This window comes from Penaeus vannamei, chromosome 29 (genome assembly GCF_042767895.1).
Source record: "Penaeus vannamei isolate JL-2024 chromosome 29, ASM4276789v1, whole genome shotgun sequence".
NCBI classification, from domain to species: domain Eukaryota; kingdom Metazoa; phylum Arthropoda; class Malacostraca; order Decapoda; family Penaeidae; genus Penaeus; species Penaeus vannamei.
The window spans coordinates 28,342,538-28,360,037 of record NC_091577.1 but is presented as its reverse complement, the minus strand read 5'-3'; the positions used below and the strand labels follow the sequence as shown (position 1 = coordinate 28,360,037).

Genomic DNA, 17,500 nt, shown 5'->3' with positions numbered 1-17,500 from the left:
CTCTCTTACTCTTTCTCTGTCTCTGTCTGTCTCCCCCCCCACCCGTCTCTCTCTCACTCTATACATATATATTTTTCTTTTTTTCTCTCTCTCTCACACGCACACACTCGCATTCACACTCACTCACTCACTCACACAGACGCACACACACACAAACACACACATGTACACACAAAAATACACACGCATATACACACACGACACTCACCTCTACACGCACACTTAAACTAGTTCACCTTGACAGCTTTAGTTGACAAAAAATGGTTATTGTACAATAGGCAACACCCTTGATGATAAATTTGCAGGTTTCTTTCTTTCTTCCGTTCTTAAACTTATTCTTTGTTGTTCTTGTTTTAATTTCCTTTTGTCTGATTTTTTGTTTGTCTGCGTTTCTCTGTTTCTCTTTCTGTTTCTCTTTCCGTTGCTGGGTCTGTCTGTTTTTTAAATTCTCTTTCTTTCACTGTCTCTCTCTCTCTCTCTCTCTCTCTCTCTCTCTCTCTCTCTCTCTCACCTTTTTTAATGACTCTCTTTCACTGTCTCCCTTTTCCCTCTTCTTTTTCTCTCTCTTTCTCTTCGTCTTCACTTCCTTCTTGAATTTACGGAAGCGTTTGCTAAATACTCCAAAATACAGAGCACTATAAGACGGCAACAATGGAATTACCTCCATGTCGTAATAATTATGTAATTTCTTTCCACTTTTTGGTTGCTTGTTTGTTTCTAAACGTTATCAATTTATTATTATTGTCTTGATGTTCTTTTCGTATGTGTGCTGAAGGATTTTTTGTTATCATTATGTATATTTGTTATTTACAGTGGATATAATTACATATAATTAATTATCTATTTTGTTCTTGTTAACAAACGATGGCGGTAGTATTGCCATCGTCACTGTTATTTATTATTTTTATTATTTTTATTTTGTCTTCCATTATAACTATTAAATATCTTGTTTTACTACGATCTCATCATTATTATTATCATATATGTTATCACTGGTATTTCTGTTATTAATATTATAATCATTCTTGCTACCATTAAAATTATTAAAATTACTATCATTAGTGTTATTGGTTAAGGGTATCAGTCCAATGATTTTTTAATATGTTAATGATTGCCATCTTCATTATGACAGTAGGTATAATAGTTCATACTATAACAATCATTTCATCATCATAATCATAACAATGATGATAATTACCATTAAATTATATTAAGAAAAACATGACTCCGCCCCATATTGATGACATCACACTTACGTCATCGTTTTTCCCCAGGCGGCGTTGCCAACAGTCACGAGCAAGAGGTGGTATGTTATTTGGCATCGTGGGCAGTGTACCGGCCGGGCATGGGCAAGTTCAACATCGAGGACATCGACCCTTCCCTCTGCACGACTCTCATCTACTCCTTCGCTGGTCTGAATGAGACGACTTATACCATGATGCTGCTCGACCCGGAGTATGACGTCAACAAGAGTGAGTGACGTCACGAGTTTGTTTTTTTTGGCGGGAGGAGAGGTTGTGACGTCACGTTTTCGGGCGATGTGACGTCACGAGTCTTTTTCTGGCATATATATAAATTTGAGATACGATGAAGTAATACATTTTGTGAGCATTAGTTTCATAATTCAAAATCTAGTGACTAAAAAAAAATATTAAAAATTGGCACCCTTGCTATAAAGGATTAAGGATATTTGATAAAATTATATAAAACGAAGTCGTGTGCATGTTTTTTTTTTTTTTTTTTATGTAAAGCAAATTGGAATTAACACCCATTTCTGCTATAACCATTTTAATTGGCTTCTCTCTCTCTCTCTCTCTCTCTCTCTCTCTCTCTCTCTCTCTCTCTCTCTCTCTCTCTCTCTCTCTCTCTCCTCTCTCCTCTTCCCTCTCCCTCTCCCTCTCCCTCCCCTCTCTTCCTCCCTCCCTCCCTCTCCCCTCCTTTCCTCCCCCTCTCCACCCTCCCTTCCTCCCTCTCTCTCCCTCTCCCTCCCTCCCTTTCTCCCTCACCCTCACCCCCCCCCGCGAACCAAAACCCAGGGGCCCTCGAGCGGTTTGTGAACCTCAAGAGCTTGAACCCGCGACTCAAGGTTCTAATCGCGATCGGCGGCTGGACGGAAGGTTCAACCAAGTACTCGGCGATGGCTATGTCTCGAGCCTCGAGAAAGAAGTTCATTGATTCGGCCATCGCTTTCATCCAGTGAGTTTGTTTGGGGGGTTTTGGGGGCGTGTTTGTGTTTGTTTGTTTGTGGGTTTGTTTGTGTGGGAGGGTGTGTGTGTGATTGTTTGTGTGTGTTTGTTTGTGTGTGTGTGATTTGTTTATGTGTGTGTGTGTGTGTGTTTGTTTGTGTGGATGTGTGTGTGACTGTTTGTTTGTTTGTGCGTGTGTTTGTAGGTGTGTCTGTGTGTGTGTTTGTTTGTGTGTGAGTGTATGATTTGTTTGTGTGTGTGTGTTTATTTGTTTGTGTGTGTGTTTGTTTGTTTGTGTGTGTGCTGGTTTGTGTATGTGTGTGAGTGTTTGTTTGTGTGTGTGTGTTTGTTTGTGTGTGTGTGTGTGATTTGTTTGTTTGTGTGTGCGTGTGTTTGTAGGTGTGTCTGTGTGTGTGTTTATGTAAGTGTGTCAGTGCGTGTGTGTGTGTGTGTGTGTTTGTTTGTGTGTGTATGTGTGTTTGCATGTGTGTGTGTTTGTAGGTGTGTATGTGTGTGTGTGTATGTGTGTGTGTTTGTATGTGCGTGTGTGTGTGTGTGTGTTATGTTGCTCTGTGTGGTAAGGATATGTAATTATAAAAGTAAGGATATGTAATTATAAACAGCTTGATAAAGAGGGATAAGTGATAAACAGAAATTATAAACGATCTTTTTTGACTTGATAAATATGGATAGGCAGTATCTGTGTTATTTATTGTTGTTATCATTATCATTACTATAGTTATTATTATCAGTGCCTCATTTTCTAAACACACTTTTATTTTCTCCTCTCTTCTTTCTTCCCATTATCTCATTTCTGTTTTCTTTTTCTTCCTCCCTTCTCTTCCTCTCCATTTTCTCCTTTCCCTCCCTCCCTGTTTCCACACTCTCCTCCCCCTCTTCTTCCCTCCCTCCCTCCTTCCACACTCTCCCCCCCCTCTTCTTCCGTCGCTCCCTCTTAGTCTCCTCTCCTCCTCCTCCCCTCTTCTACGTACCCTCCTCCCTCCCTCCTTCGCTCCCTCCTACCCTCCTCTCCTCCCCCTCTTCTTCCTTCCCTCCCTCCTCCGCCTCCTTCCTTCCTTCCCTCCCTCCCCCTCCTTCCTTCCTTCCTCCCTCCTCTCCTCCTTCTTCCCCTCCCTCCTCCTCACCTTCCCCTCCCTCCTCCTCATCTTCCCCTCTTCTTCTTTCCCTCCCTCCTACCCCCGCCCTCCTTCTCCTCCTACCCTCTTCCTTCCCTCGCCCCCCTCTTCTTCCTCCTTCACCTCCCTCCTCCCCTCTTCTACCTACCCACCTCTTACCCTCCTACCCTCCTCTCCTCCCCCTCTTCTTCCTTCCCTCCTCCTCCCCCTCTTCTTCCTTCCCTCCTTCTCCCCTTCTTCCTCCCTTCTCTCCCTCCCTCCCCTCCTCCCTCTCTCCCTCGCTCCCTCTCCTCTCCTCCTTCTCCTCCTCCCCTCTTCTTCCTACCCCCTTCCTACCCTCCTCCCCTCTTCTACCTACCCTCCTCCCTCCCTCTCTCGCTCCCTCCTACCCTCTTCTCCTCTTCTTCCCTACCCTCCTCCTCCCCCTCTTCTTCCCTCCCTCCTACCCTCCTTCTTCTTCCTCCTCTTCCTCCCCCAGACACCACCGCCTCGACGGACTGGACCTCGACTGGGAGTACCCCGCTAACCGAGGAGGAGCTCCCGAGGACAAGGAGAACTTCGTCTACCTGGTTAAGGTGTGTTTATCTTCTTCTTCTTCTTCTATTTCTTCTTTTTATGTTTGTTATTACTGTTACTAAGGTATGTTTGTTTGTTTGTTAGAGTTTTTTTATGTTTCAATTCCAGTTTGAATTTTGATCCCATAACGCATTCACGCATACGATCTGCAATGCCAAATAAGGCTGAGTAAATGATTTTGATTTTAATTTCGGTTTCGATTTCCCACGCACCACCCCCTCCCACTCCTAAACACACTTCCTCTCAATCCCTAACAACACCCCCCCTCCCCTACCTCTCCCCTCCCGCTCCCAACCCCCCCTTTCCCACTCACAAATTCACCCCCTCCCACCCCCCAAATTCACTCCCTCTCACTCCCACTCTCCCTCCCCCTCCCACTTCCCCCCCACCCTTTCCCCCCACCCCCCACCAAACCCCCCCAAAAAAAAAAACTCACCCTCCACCCTCCACCCTCTCCTCTCCCCCCCACCCCACTACCACCACCACAGGAACTCCGCGAGGCCTTCCGCCCCTACGGCTGGATGCTGACCGCCGCCGTGGCCGCAGGGAAGTCCACCATCGACACGGCCTACGACATCGACGACCTGGCCAACAGCCTCGACTTCCTGCACATCATGGCCTACGACTACCACGGCAAGTGGGACCGCCGCACAGGCCACAACGCGCCGCTCTACTCGAGGGAGGACGAGCCCGAGGAGGAGAAGATGCTCAATGTGGTAGGCCTATGGGGATTTTTTTCACTTTCTTATTATTATTATTTATTTATTTATTATTTTTTTTTTTTTTTGGGTGGGGGAGGGCTCTTAGGGATGAGGTTAAGGGAGTTTTTCTTCTTTCTTTTCATGTGCAAAGGATATTTTCTGATTGAAAAAGGAAATGATAATGTTAGGTTAGGTTAGGGCTATGGATGTAGGCCTATGTGATTTTTTTCTTTTTCTTTTTTTCCAAAGAGTGGGATTTTTTGTGTACAGGATATTTTCTGATAAAAAAAAGAAATAAAGTTCTCTTTAGTAGGCCTATGAGATATTTCCAAATTAAAAAAAAAAAAAATTGTTCTTTTTTTTTTCTAAATTTTCACGTGTAAAGAATATCTCCAAATTCCCCCCAAAAAATCCCACCAAATAAAACATAACATCTTTTAAAAATAAAACGTTACCTCAACCACCCTCTCCCCCTCGAAGGCCTCCACCCTCAAGGTCTACCTCGACGAAGGAGCACCTCCCGAGAAGCTGGTCCTCGGCCTAGGATTCTACGGAAGGACCTTCAACCTCGCGGACCCCCAGGAGAACGGCATCGCGGCGCCCACCCTCACGACCGCCCTCGCCGGACCCTACACCAAGGAGGAGGGTTTCATGGGCTATAATGAGGTGAAGAGAATTTTGTTGTTGTTGTTGTTGTTATTTATCTTTTGTCCGAATATTTATCTGTCTATTTCTATTATTTATCTGTAACTGTCCGAATATTTATTTATTCCTATTATTTATCTGTAACTGTCCGAATATTTATCTATTTCTATTATTTATCTGTATTTGTCCGAATATTTATCTGTTTCTATTATTTATCTGTATATTTCTATTATTTATCTGTCTTTTTCCGAATATTATCTGTCTATTTCTATTATTTATCTGCATTTGTCCGAATATTATCTGTCTATTTCTATTATTTATCTGTATCTGTCCGAATATTATCTGTCTATTTCTATTATTTATCTGTCTATTTCTATTATTTATCTGTATCTGTCCGAATATTATCTGTTGGTCTGTTTCCTTCTTCTTCTCCTCCCTTTCCTTTCCCTCCTCCAGGCGCTTATCAGTGTCTGGGGGAGGGGGGGAGGAAACAACACTACCCACCCACTCTTCAAATAGTCTTTCTCTCTCACCCTTCACGCCCATCCTCTAATCCGAGGAGTGAGGGAGAAGGAGATGGAGGGGAGGGAGGAATGGAGTGAGGGAAGGGACCCACCCACTTTCACACCCACCCACCCCTCAAACAGCCTTTCCCACCCTCACAACCTCCCCCGTCCCCCTTCACTCCCACCCTCACACCCTCCCCCTTCCCCCTTCACACCCTCCCCCTTCACCCCCCCCACCCACCCTCCCCCCTTCACACACCCCCACCCTTTCCCTTCCCCCTATCACACACCCCACCAACCCACCCCTCCCCCTCCCCTTCACCCCCCCCCAACCAACCCAACCCACCCACCCTCACCCCCTCCAACCCAACCCAACCCACCCTTCTAACCCACCCCCTCTAACCCCTCCCTCTCAAACCCTTCCAGATCTGCGAGAAACAGACCACCGAGAAGGGGCTGTGGACCCTCGTCTGGCAGAAGACCCACCAAGTCCCCTACATGATCCGAGACAACATGTGGATTGGCTACGACGACCCTATCTCCGTCAGCCTCAAGGTCGCCTACGCCCAAAAGCTCGGTCTGGGCGGGGTCATGGCGTGGGCGATTGACACGGACGACTTCCAGGGCGTCTGTAGCGATACCAGGATGAAGTGAGTTGCGCGAGGGGGTACGGGGGTGGGTGGGGGGGAAGGAGGGAGGGAAGGAAGGGGTGATGGGGATGTGATGGTGGTGGTGATGTTGATGATGATGTGATAGTGATGATGTGATGGTAATGGTGATGTGATGTGATGTGATGTGATGTGATGGTGATGGTGATGTGATGTGATGGTGATGATGTGATGTTATAGTGATGGTGATGATGATAGGGATGATGGTGTTGGTGGTAATTAGAGTGATGATGATGGTGAGGATAATGATGATAATGATGGTAATATGAGTGATGATGCTGATAATGATAATGATGATGGTAATAATGATAATAATGATGATGGTAGTAATGATAATAATGATGATGGTAATGATAAGGATAGATAACAATAGAAATAATAATAACAGCAATAATAATAATAACAATAATAATAATAATAATAATAATAATAATAATAATAATGATAATAATAGCAATGTTAATGATAATAAAAAAACAATGATGATAAATATAATAATAATAGTAATATTAAAAGAAATAATAATAATAATGAATATCAAAATGATAATATAATAATAATAATGATAAAAATAATAATGATAATAATAATAATAATAATAATAATAATAATAATAATAATAATAATAAAACAGCAACGATAATTAAGATGATAATTATTATAACAATAACAAAATAACAAAAGTGATAATGATAATAACAATCATGAGACGCTGATGATAACAATAACAAACAACACCAACACCAATCAACATTGCGATGACGTCAATACCGATGACGAAATTCAAAAAAAAAAAAAAAAAACAGAATAATAACCATAATGATAATAAAATCTTCCCCCCCCAAAAAAAAACAGAATAATAACCATAATAATAATAAAATCTCTCCCCAAAAAACGGAATAATAACCATGATAATAATAAAATCTTTCCCCCAAAAAAAAAACAGAATAATAACCATAATAATAATAAAATCTCCCCCCCCCCCAAAAAAAAACAGAATAATAACCATAATAATAATAATAAAATCTCTCCCCCAAAAACGGAATAATAACCATGATAATAATAAAATCTTTCCCCCCCCAAAAAAACAATAATAACCATAATAATAATAAAATCTCCCCCCCCCCCCCAAAAAAAAAAAACAGAATAATAACCATAATAATAATAAAATCTCTCCCCCAAAAACAGAATAATAACCATAATAATAATAAAATCTCTCCCCCAAAAACGGAATAATAACCATGATAATAATAAAATCTTTCCCCCCCAAAAAAAACAGAATAATAACCATAATAATAATAAAATCTCCCCCCCCCCCAAAAAAAAAACAGAATAATAACCATAATAATAATAATAAAATCTCTCCCCCAAAAACGGAATAATAACCATGATAATAATAAAATCTTCCCCCCCCCCAAAAAAAAAAAAAAAAACAGAATAATAACCATAATAATAATAAAATCTTCCCCCCCCCCCAGGTACCCCCTCCTCCGCGCCATCAACAAGGCCCTCACCGCCAATATGAACGAGAGGCCTAGCGAGACTCCTAGGCCTACCAAACCGAGCCTTGATGACGACGACTTCGATGATAGGTTCGACGACAGCAACACCTTGGACAGCCGGGAGCACGAATCTGGAAGGTGAGACAGGGAGGGTGGTGGAGAAGGAGGAGGAGAGGGTGGGGGGGGAGCACGAATCTGGAAGGTGAGACAGGGAGGGTGGTGGAGGAGGAGTGAGGGGGAGGAAGAGGAGAGGGATGGAGGGGAGGAATGGAGGTGGGGAGGAATGGAGGTGTGAGGGGGGGGGAGGAGGAGAGGGAGGAGGGGGGGAGGGGAGGAGGAATGGAGGTAGGGGGGAGGAAGGAGAGGGATAGGGAGGATGGAGGAGTGAGGGGGAAGGAGAGGGAGGGGGGGTGGAGGAGGGAAGGGGAAGTAGACGGAGAGGGGGAATGGAGGAGTGAGGGGGAGGGAGAGGGAAAGGGAGGAATGGAAGAGTGCGGGGGACAGCCGGGAACACGAATCTGGAAGGTGAGACAGGGAGGGTGGTGGAGGAGTGAGGGGGAGGAGGAGAGGGAGGGTGGTGGTGGAGGAGTGAGGAGGAGGAGGAGGAGAGGGAGGGAGAGGGAGGAGGAATGGAGGTGGGGGGGGGAGGAGAGGAGGAATGGAGGTGTGAGGGGGAAGGAGAGGGAGGGGGAGGGGGGAATGGAGGTGGGGGGGAGGAGAGGGAGGGGGGATGGAGGAGGGAAGGGGGAGGAATGGAGGTGTGAGAGGGGGGGAGGAGAGGGGGGGATGGAGGTGTGAGGGGGGAGGAATGGAGGTGTGAGGGGGAAGGAGAGGGAGGGAGAGGGGGAATGGAGGAGTGAGGGGGAGGGGGGGATGAAGGAGTGAGGGGGAGGAGATGGGGAGGGGGGTGGAGGAGGGAAAGGGGAGGAGAGGGGGGGTAGAGGAGGGAAGGGGAAGGAGAGGGAGGAATGGAGGTGTGAGGGGGAAGGAGAGGGAGGGGGAGGAATGGAGGAGTGAGGGGGAGGAGAGGGAGAGGGAGGAATGGAGGAGTGAGGGGGGATAGGGAGGGGTGGAATGGAGGAATGTGAAGGAGGGGAGGGAGAAATGGAGGAGTGAGGGAGAAGGAGAGGGAGGGGAGGGAGGAATGGAGGAGTGAGGGGGAAGGAGAGGGAGGGGAGGGAGGAATGGAGGAGTGATTAAAGGAATGGAGGAGGAGTGAGGGGAGGAGTGGAGTAGGAGAAGGAGTGGGAGGAGGAAGAGGGGGGGGGGGTGAGGAGACGAGGGAAGGAAGAAATGGAGGAGTGAGAAAGAAGGAGAGAAGGAAAGTGAGTGTAGGGTGGGGTGGGAGGAATGGAGGAGGGTCACGGAAGGGAAGAAGGGAGGAGTGAAGGAAAAGGAAAGAGGAAGGGAAGGATAGGGAGGAGGAGGGATAAGGAGAAGAAGGAAGAAAGAAATGGAGTGAGGAAGGAGAGAAACAAATGGAGTGTGGGGTGGGGGGAGGAATGGAAGGGGAGGGAAGAAAGAGAGGGGAGGATGAGTAGAAGGGGAAGAGGAGACAGTGAAGGAGAGATGGGGAAAAAGAGAGGAAGGATTGAGGGAGGGGGAGAAGGAATGGAGGGGGTAGCGGAATTGAAATTTAAATTATTTCGATTATTTCTTCCTCTGATGAGTATCGAAGTGTCGAAAATCAACTTCATTTCTTATAGTGGCTGTTTCACTTTTAATTTTACTGTTTCTGCGTTATTCTCTTAGACATAACTGTTATAAGATTAAGAAAAAGACTTAAGTTACACGTTACTCTGTTTGTGTTTTATGCGTTGTTCTCTTGGATATAACTGTTATAAGATTAAGAAAGCACCATAAGCTCCTATGGAATTTAAAGTTAATATCCTCTGTTATAAGATTAAGAAAGCACCATAACCTACAATGAAATTTAACGTTAATTCCCTCTGTTATAAGATTAAGAAAGCACCATAACCTCCTGTGGAATTTAACGTTAATACCCTTTCTTATAAGATCAAGAAAGCACCATAACCTCCCGTGGAATTTAACGTTAATACCCTTTCTTATAAGATCAAGAAAGCACCATAACCTCCTGTGAAATTTAAAGTTAATATCCTCTGTTATAAGATTAAGAAAGCGCCATAACCTCCTGTGGAATTTAACGTTAATACCCTTTCTTATAAGATCAAGAAAGCACCATAACCTCCTGTGGAATTTAACGTTAATACCCTTTCTTATAAGATCAAGAAAGCACCATAACCTCCCGTGGAATTTAACGTTAATACCCTTTCTTATAAGATCAAGAAAGCACCATAACCTCCCGTGGAATTTAACGTTAATACCCTTTCTTATAAGATCAAGAAAGCACCATAACCTGCAGTGAAATTTAAAGTTAATATCCTCTTACCTCCTGTGGAATTTAAAGTTAATTCCCTTTGTTATAAGAGTAAGAAAGCACCATAACCTCCTGTGAAATTTAAAGTTAATATCCTCTGTTATAAGATTAAGAAAGCGCCATAACCTCCTGTGGAATTTAACGTTAATACCCTTTCTTATAAGATCAAGAAAGCACCATAACCTCCTGTGAAATTTAAAGTTAATATCCTCTGTTATAAGATTAAGAAAGCGCCATAACCTCCTGTGGAATTTAACGTTAATACCCTTTCTTATAAGATCAAGAAAGCACCATAACCTCCTGTGAAATTTAAAGTTAATATCCTCTGTTATAAGATTAAGAAAGCGCCATAACCTCCTGTGGAATTTAACGTTAATACCCTTTCTTATAAGATCAAGAAAGCACCATAACCTCCTGTGAAATTTAAAGTTAATATCCTCTGTTATAAGATTAAGAAAGCGCCATAACCTCCTGTGGAATTTAACGTTAATACCCTTTCTTATAAGATTAAGAAAGCGCCATAACCTGCAGTGAAATTTAAAGTTAATATCCTCTTACCTCCTGTGGAATTTAAAGTTAATTCCCTTTGTTATAAGATTAAGAAAACACCATAACCTACAGTGAAATTTAACGGTAATATCCTCTTACCTCCTGTGGAATTTAAAGTTAATTTCCTCTTTTATAAGATTAAGGCAACACCATAACCTCCTGTGGAATTTAACGTTACCATCCTCATTGCAGACCATCCCGCGTCGGAGGCCGTGGAGGTTCAGCTGTGGCCACGCCTGCAGTCACGGTTTTGTTGGCACTCCTGCTTACTTCTTTGGCCGCTCGCTAAAGAGGTCTAGGGTTGGCACTCCTGCTTGCGTCCCTTTCACAACGTCTCCAAGGCCTTTATTTTCGGATTCTTCGAGTTTTTTTCTTTTTTCTTCAAGTCTTTCATTCTTTAAAGATTCTTTTTTATTCTTTTCTTTTTCCGGTCATGGACATGCATGGTCGGTTTAAAGTTCATTATATTATCTTCATTATTTTTCTTCTCTTTCTTCAGAATCTACTCCTGCGTAAAATTTCAAGAAAAAAAAGATACAACAGCATTTAGTAAATTCTTCCATTTTATGCCATGCTTCAAATCTCACTGGAGTTGCCAGCTACACTTTTTGTATATTCTTATTTGGTGCACTAAACCTTAAGGTATGAATGCATTCTTTGATATTACCACTTTTTTCAACTATGATAGAACTATTAGTTTAACTGTGATTTTAGAGTTTATGACGTATTGTAATTAGATGAAATATCCAGTCATATCTGCACGGTGAAATGATTGGCCGATATCTTAACGGCAAAAATACGGAGGAACCAATCAGAGAGAAGAAAGAGTCAGCCGACGATTCCTATTGGCTGATTCAAGAGGTAGAGGGGCGGAGACAAGGGAAAAAATGAGAATGGTCTTATTTTTTTTGGCAAATAACATGGCGAATTTATATTTTTGGTTATCAGTGGAAGTAAAATCGATTCAAATTATGATTGGATTTTCTTATAAGAGGTTAGATTTTTTCACTGGACTGTAAATATAAATAAAATTATAATATTACTCACTATTGTGTTTTACAATTCCTATAATATGTAGTTACAATAGAGTTTGTCACTTTCATCTAATCAGAACAAATCGAAGAAAAAACATAGTAAAATGATAATTATTATGGTATCAGGAACAAGAATAGACAATTAATCTCTCTTTAACACAAATAATTATTTTAGTCTACCCAGAACTTCAGAATTACATACTATCATAAATCTAAGTCTACCCCAAGTTCTACTCCCTTCCTACTCTCTACATGAATACGCTTCAAATCTACCCTGTCATCTACCCCAAAGTAAAAGCATTATACCCCTTCAACTACCGTAATCTACCTAATTGTTTTGTGCGATGTAACGGTTAGTGTGTTGGTCTAGCAATCTTGCTGACCTGCGTTCGATCCCGCGCGCTGCCAGTGGATGGCAACCCCGGCCATTCCTTGCACACAGGGGGAGATCTAGAAGCAAAATGAAACAGACAGTATGTCACAGCAAAGGATATCCATTGTGACAAATGGAGTTAAAACTAAATCTTGAAAAAATCTTTGGAATCTTTAAACTTAAGTACCTCCACTCTACCGCAGATTCCCTTCCACTCTACCTTAACTCTACCCCAAAACCTACTTAACGATCCCCAAAACACCATCAAAATATAATTAACTAATCTCTGGAAAAGGTAAAATGATAATAATGATGATAACAATAATAATAATAATAATTATGATAATGATAATGATAATAATAATAATAATAATAATAATAATAATAATAATAATAATAAAGATAATATTAATATTAATAATAATGATGATAATAATAATAATAATAATAGATAAATAGATAAATAAATTCCTGTCCATTTTTTTGTATAATTTTGGTGATAAGTAAGATTGTCACAGAAGTTTTGGTAATCCTAATGAGAATAATTAATGGTAGTATAAATAATGCTAATAATGGTAAGTTCTGACAATGATAATAGATATCATATTAACAATCACCCTCTCTTATTGAAGAGCTGATAGATAATGTCTATTTATTATTATTATTTTTTATGAGGATGAAGTCATCACAAATTTCATGTAGATTTCTGTGAAAGGAAAATTCATTTCTACCAGCGTAAAAAACTACACAATTACCAAGAACTTTGAAAGAAAGAAAAGAATACAACTGTGATCAACCGTCTATTGCCTGACTTTGAACAAACATTTATTCAACTAAATGCATAATATATCAGTTATATGATATACAAATTACATATGTGTCCGTTACATATGTATCATCTACAAATAACAGTTAGATAATGACATATAAATATTATATTAATTATGTTATATTGATAATTCATTATTAATTATTATATAAACATATAAACATTAAATTGATTATGTTATATTAATTAACTTATCATTAATAATCGTATGTTATGTAGCGTTTAATATTCATCTACTTACACAAATTCCAACGAACACATACCAAGATCATTCTTAATGGTAAACAACAACAATGAATGGTAAAACTTCATTAATCCATTCGTTAAAATTGGAAATATTACCATCACAGTAATTGGTCTGTTTCTTTACGACATCCACCTCCCCCCCCCCCTTATAATTTCAATCAAATGTTTAAAAACCCTCTCTATATATAAGAAAAAGAAAGAAACAACAACAGCAACAAAAAGAAAATAAGTGTTTTCTGTTGTTGTCGTTGTTTTTTCTTTTCTTTTCACCTAGCAAAAGAAAAGAAAAGAAAAATCTGCCCATGAAATAAATGTGATAAAAGGATGTCCTGTCTTTTTTCGGCTAAATATTCGTGAACCTCGGCTTTTAAAGTTAATATTCGCTCTATAACCACTCAAGTCAGTGGTTCTTTATATTTACTATCTGGCAACTTAAAATATATTCTAGACTTCTTTATTTAATTAACATCCAAATACGAATTAATTATGCATGTAGTCTTGTCATCACATTCCCTTATATCGTAAAATTTGAATCGATAAAAAAAAAACAATAAATGGTATATTTAATTAGAAGGTTGAGAGGTCATCCTTAATTTCCTCAAATATTTAATCTTGACCTCTTCTTTGCCTTTATATTAATTATTGGTGAGAATTCCAGCTGGAACACATGGGAAGTAGAGAATAGTAGGATATTTGACAATGAGAAAATAAGGAGTCTTGATAAGCACTTTTTCATACCAAAGTAAAAAATAAATAAATAAATAATAATAATAATAATAATAATCTTCATTAACAGAGCACTATCTCTGCAAATTCCCACTCACTCTCTCTTTCTTCCTTCCTCTCTCTCTCTCTCTCAGTCTCTCTCACTCTTACTATTCATCAACAGAGCACCATCTTTGCAAATTCTCACTCTCTCTCTTTCTCCCTTTCTTCCTCTCTCTCTCTCTCTCTCTCTCTCTCTCTCTCTCTCTCTCTCTCTCTCTCTCTCTCTCTCTCTCTCTCTCTCTCTCTCTCTCTCTCTTCTTTTCTAATTCCCACACACCTTTTCCACGTTACGTCCATTTCTTAAGAAAGATATGCAGTGCAGGAAATATTTCTTATCCTGAGGCTTGTACTATGATCTTTGCAATATGAGCCTTATCATCTCCGCCAAGAAGATTGTCTTTGGTAGCGTTGGTTAGTTTGTTTGTTCGTTGTTTTTTTTCACTTTCTTTTCAGCATTTTTTCCCAAAACGTTGCAAAAGGATGGAAAGACAGCTGTATATTTGATTTTATCTCATTTATCTTTCTATTTCCTTTCTTTTTGTTCGTTCTATCACGAAATACCTGATTTTTCTGTTGTTTTCTTTTCAGTGCTTTTGCCTAAGCTATTTTCTTCTTTTTATCTCATATCTACCTTGTTTTCATTTAAGAGCTTTTTAGAGTCATCCATATCAGCTGACCAGGGATGTGACTGTGTTCTGCTGTTAGCTACCTTTTCATCTTTTAGGAACCACAGACATTTGACAGTACATAACCAAGTGTAACACACTCGAGTTCGTGACCACATTCGCCTTCACACCGAGTGAACCCTTACTTCTACGGAAATCATGCGAATGCGATGATGGAGCCTAGATTTCGGCTTAAGGTGCCTGAAACTTATTTTTTAACCGTAACAGCGTCTGCATTTCAGTTAGGTTTTGCAAATATATTACTTGTATTGCAATTTTGTGTTGATTTTTACGTCATGATATACAGGGAATCATTGATTACTGATTCCAATCAACGCCGAAACCATGGTTTAAGCGTCGCATTCGTACCATTTGCGGTAATGGCGGTGGCCTGGCCCTTAAGTACCTGTCGTGGAAATTCCAAAGTGACTTATCTCAGCCGGCAAACGTCAGTCTTTTAGGACAAAGTACAGTGACTTTAATATGTATCTGAGGACAAAGTATAGTGACTTTAATATGCATCTGAGGACAAAGTATAGTGACTTTAATATGTATCTCAGGACAAAGTATAGTGACTTTAATATGTATCTCAGGACAAAGTACAGTGACTTTAAATGTTTCTGAGGACAAATTATAGTGACTTTAATATGTATCTCAGGACAAAGTATAGTGACTTTAATATGTATCTGCTCCGTATCAACTGGCAATATAACTGTGATCAGTCTAAGGGTACGTCCACACCAGTTGGAGACAAATTGGAAACATGGGGGACACAATAGGAGACATTCGGATACAACTCTCCTGAAATGTATTGGGACATGTCTGTTACAATGTTGAGAAACATGTCGGCAATAAGAGTCGACTCGGTAAAACTGGCCACACCATGTTGGTCTGTTGGCTGGTGTGAGGTCAGTGACACCACCTCGTCCACACCAGGACTGCTAACATGTCGCCCAACAAATTCGTACCAACATGTCTACAACGATCTTCCTCAACGGCTTGACAACTTGTTACCCAACTTGTCAGTCAGTCACTGATGTGGAGGCACCCTAAGAATGTAAAGGAGCGATAAACTACATTATCACCTCAACAGCAACACACTGTCATCACCCATCTTATACATAGATAATGTTTGTGGATAGGTATGAATGAGAACGGATATCTTCACAATACAAGAGGCGTATTTGACCGGTTTCGATTATATCTTCGTCAGAAATACATGTATTTCTGACGAAGATATAATCGAAACCGGTCAAATACATCTCTTGTATTGTGAAGAGGTCAAATACATCTCTTGTATTGTGAAGATATTCGTTCTCATTCATACCCTTTCTACATTTGTCAACATGAATACGGTTCATAGATAATTTTCTGAGCTCGGGCCATGCAGTCCACGCCACACTGTCAACGTCGACCTATCACAAAGGGGGAACATCTGTCACGGCTGTGTCCTAATGCGAGACCTGTTTGTTTGTCGAAAGTCTTAAGCGCTGCCGAGAACAAGCATATCGCCACATCAATATTCCAGATATAAAATGAAATATGTAGCATAAAAAAGTGCATAATCTTGCTAAACATACATATATAAATACATAAGTATATATTTAGATGTATATGTATATACACATATATGCATATCAATATACATACATATATACATATATATATATATATATATATATATATATATATATATATATATATGCATATACATATATATATATATATATATATATATATATATATATATATATATATATATATGTATATATATATATATATATATATATATATATATATATATATATAAACTATATATATTGATATATATATGTATGTGCTATGTCCCCTGGATACAACTTACTTATGCTGAGACAGACGCTTAGTGGGTTTTTCTTCCATATTATCAACACGGTATTGTGTTTTTCTTTGCATATATATATATATATATATATATATATATATATATATATATATATATATATATATATGTATATATATATGTGTGTGTGTGTACATACATACATATGTACGTATATGAATATGTATATATATATACATATATATATGCACATATATATACATATAACATATAATTATTCATATTACTCATACGCCTTTGTTCTCATTCCTTGCTAAAACGGTTAATTTTTCAATAAGAGAGACACAGACAGACGGAGAGAGAGAGAGAGAGAGAGAGAGAGAGAGAGAGAGAGAGAGAGAGAGAGAGAGAGAGAAAGAAAGAAAGAGAAAGAGAGTGAGAGAGAGAGAGAAAAAGAAAGAGAGAGAGAGAGAAAGAAAGAGAAAGAGAGCGAGAGAGAGAGTAAGAAAGAAAGAAAGAAAGAAAGAAAGAAAGAAAGAAAGAAAGAGAGAGAGAGAGAGAGAGAGAGAGAGAAAGAAAGAAAGAGAGCGAAAGAAAGAATGAAAGAGAGAGAGAGATAACTATACCGTACACGAGCGTGCCGTAAAAGCGTTCCCTTGTGTAATTACCTTTTCTTCATTACTCACGCTTTACCGTCTCTGAACACAACACGTGACCCATTATATTATATTCATTATCATCATATTATTGATATTGTTATCACTGTCATCCTAATCATTATCATTCCTTTGATTCGTCATTATTATCATTAACACATTTATAGTTATTATTATCCTTATCCTATTATTGTTATCATTATTATTCATTATTATCATTATCATTATTAATATTATCAT

General features: G+C 39.9%; 1 protein-coding gene across 1 annotated transcript in view; it reads left to right on the top strand.

The window, feature by feature from the left end:
* Positions 1-11,913, top strand: part of LOC113830447 (probable chitinase 2) — a 27,401-nt gene extending 15,488 nt beyond the window's left edge. Inside the window, exons 2-9 of the mRNA XM_070142654.1 lie at positions 1,275-1,472; positions 2,037-2,196; positions 3,801-3,897; positions 4,387-4,614; positions 5,080-5,265; positions 6,177-6,400; positions 7,897-8,058; positions 11,060-11,913. Of these exons, the coding sequence (XP_069998755.1) occupies positions 1,275-1,472; positions 2,037-2,196; positions 3,801-3,897; positions 4,387-4,614; positions 5,080-5,265; positions 6,177-6,400; positions 7,897-8,058; positions 11,060-11,156 (1,352 nt within the window). The 3' untranslated portion in view covers positions 11,157-11,913. The remainder of the gene's footprint in view (positions 1-1,274; positions 1,473-2,036; positions 2,197-3,800; positions 3,898-4,386; positions 4,615-5,079; positions 5,266-6,176; positions 6,401-7,896; positions 8,059-11,059) is intronic.
* Positions 11,914-17,500: the final 5,587 nt, after the last annotated feature.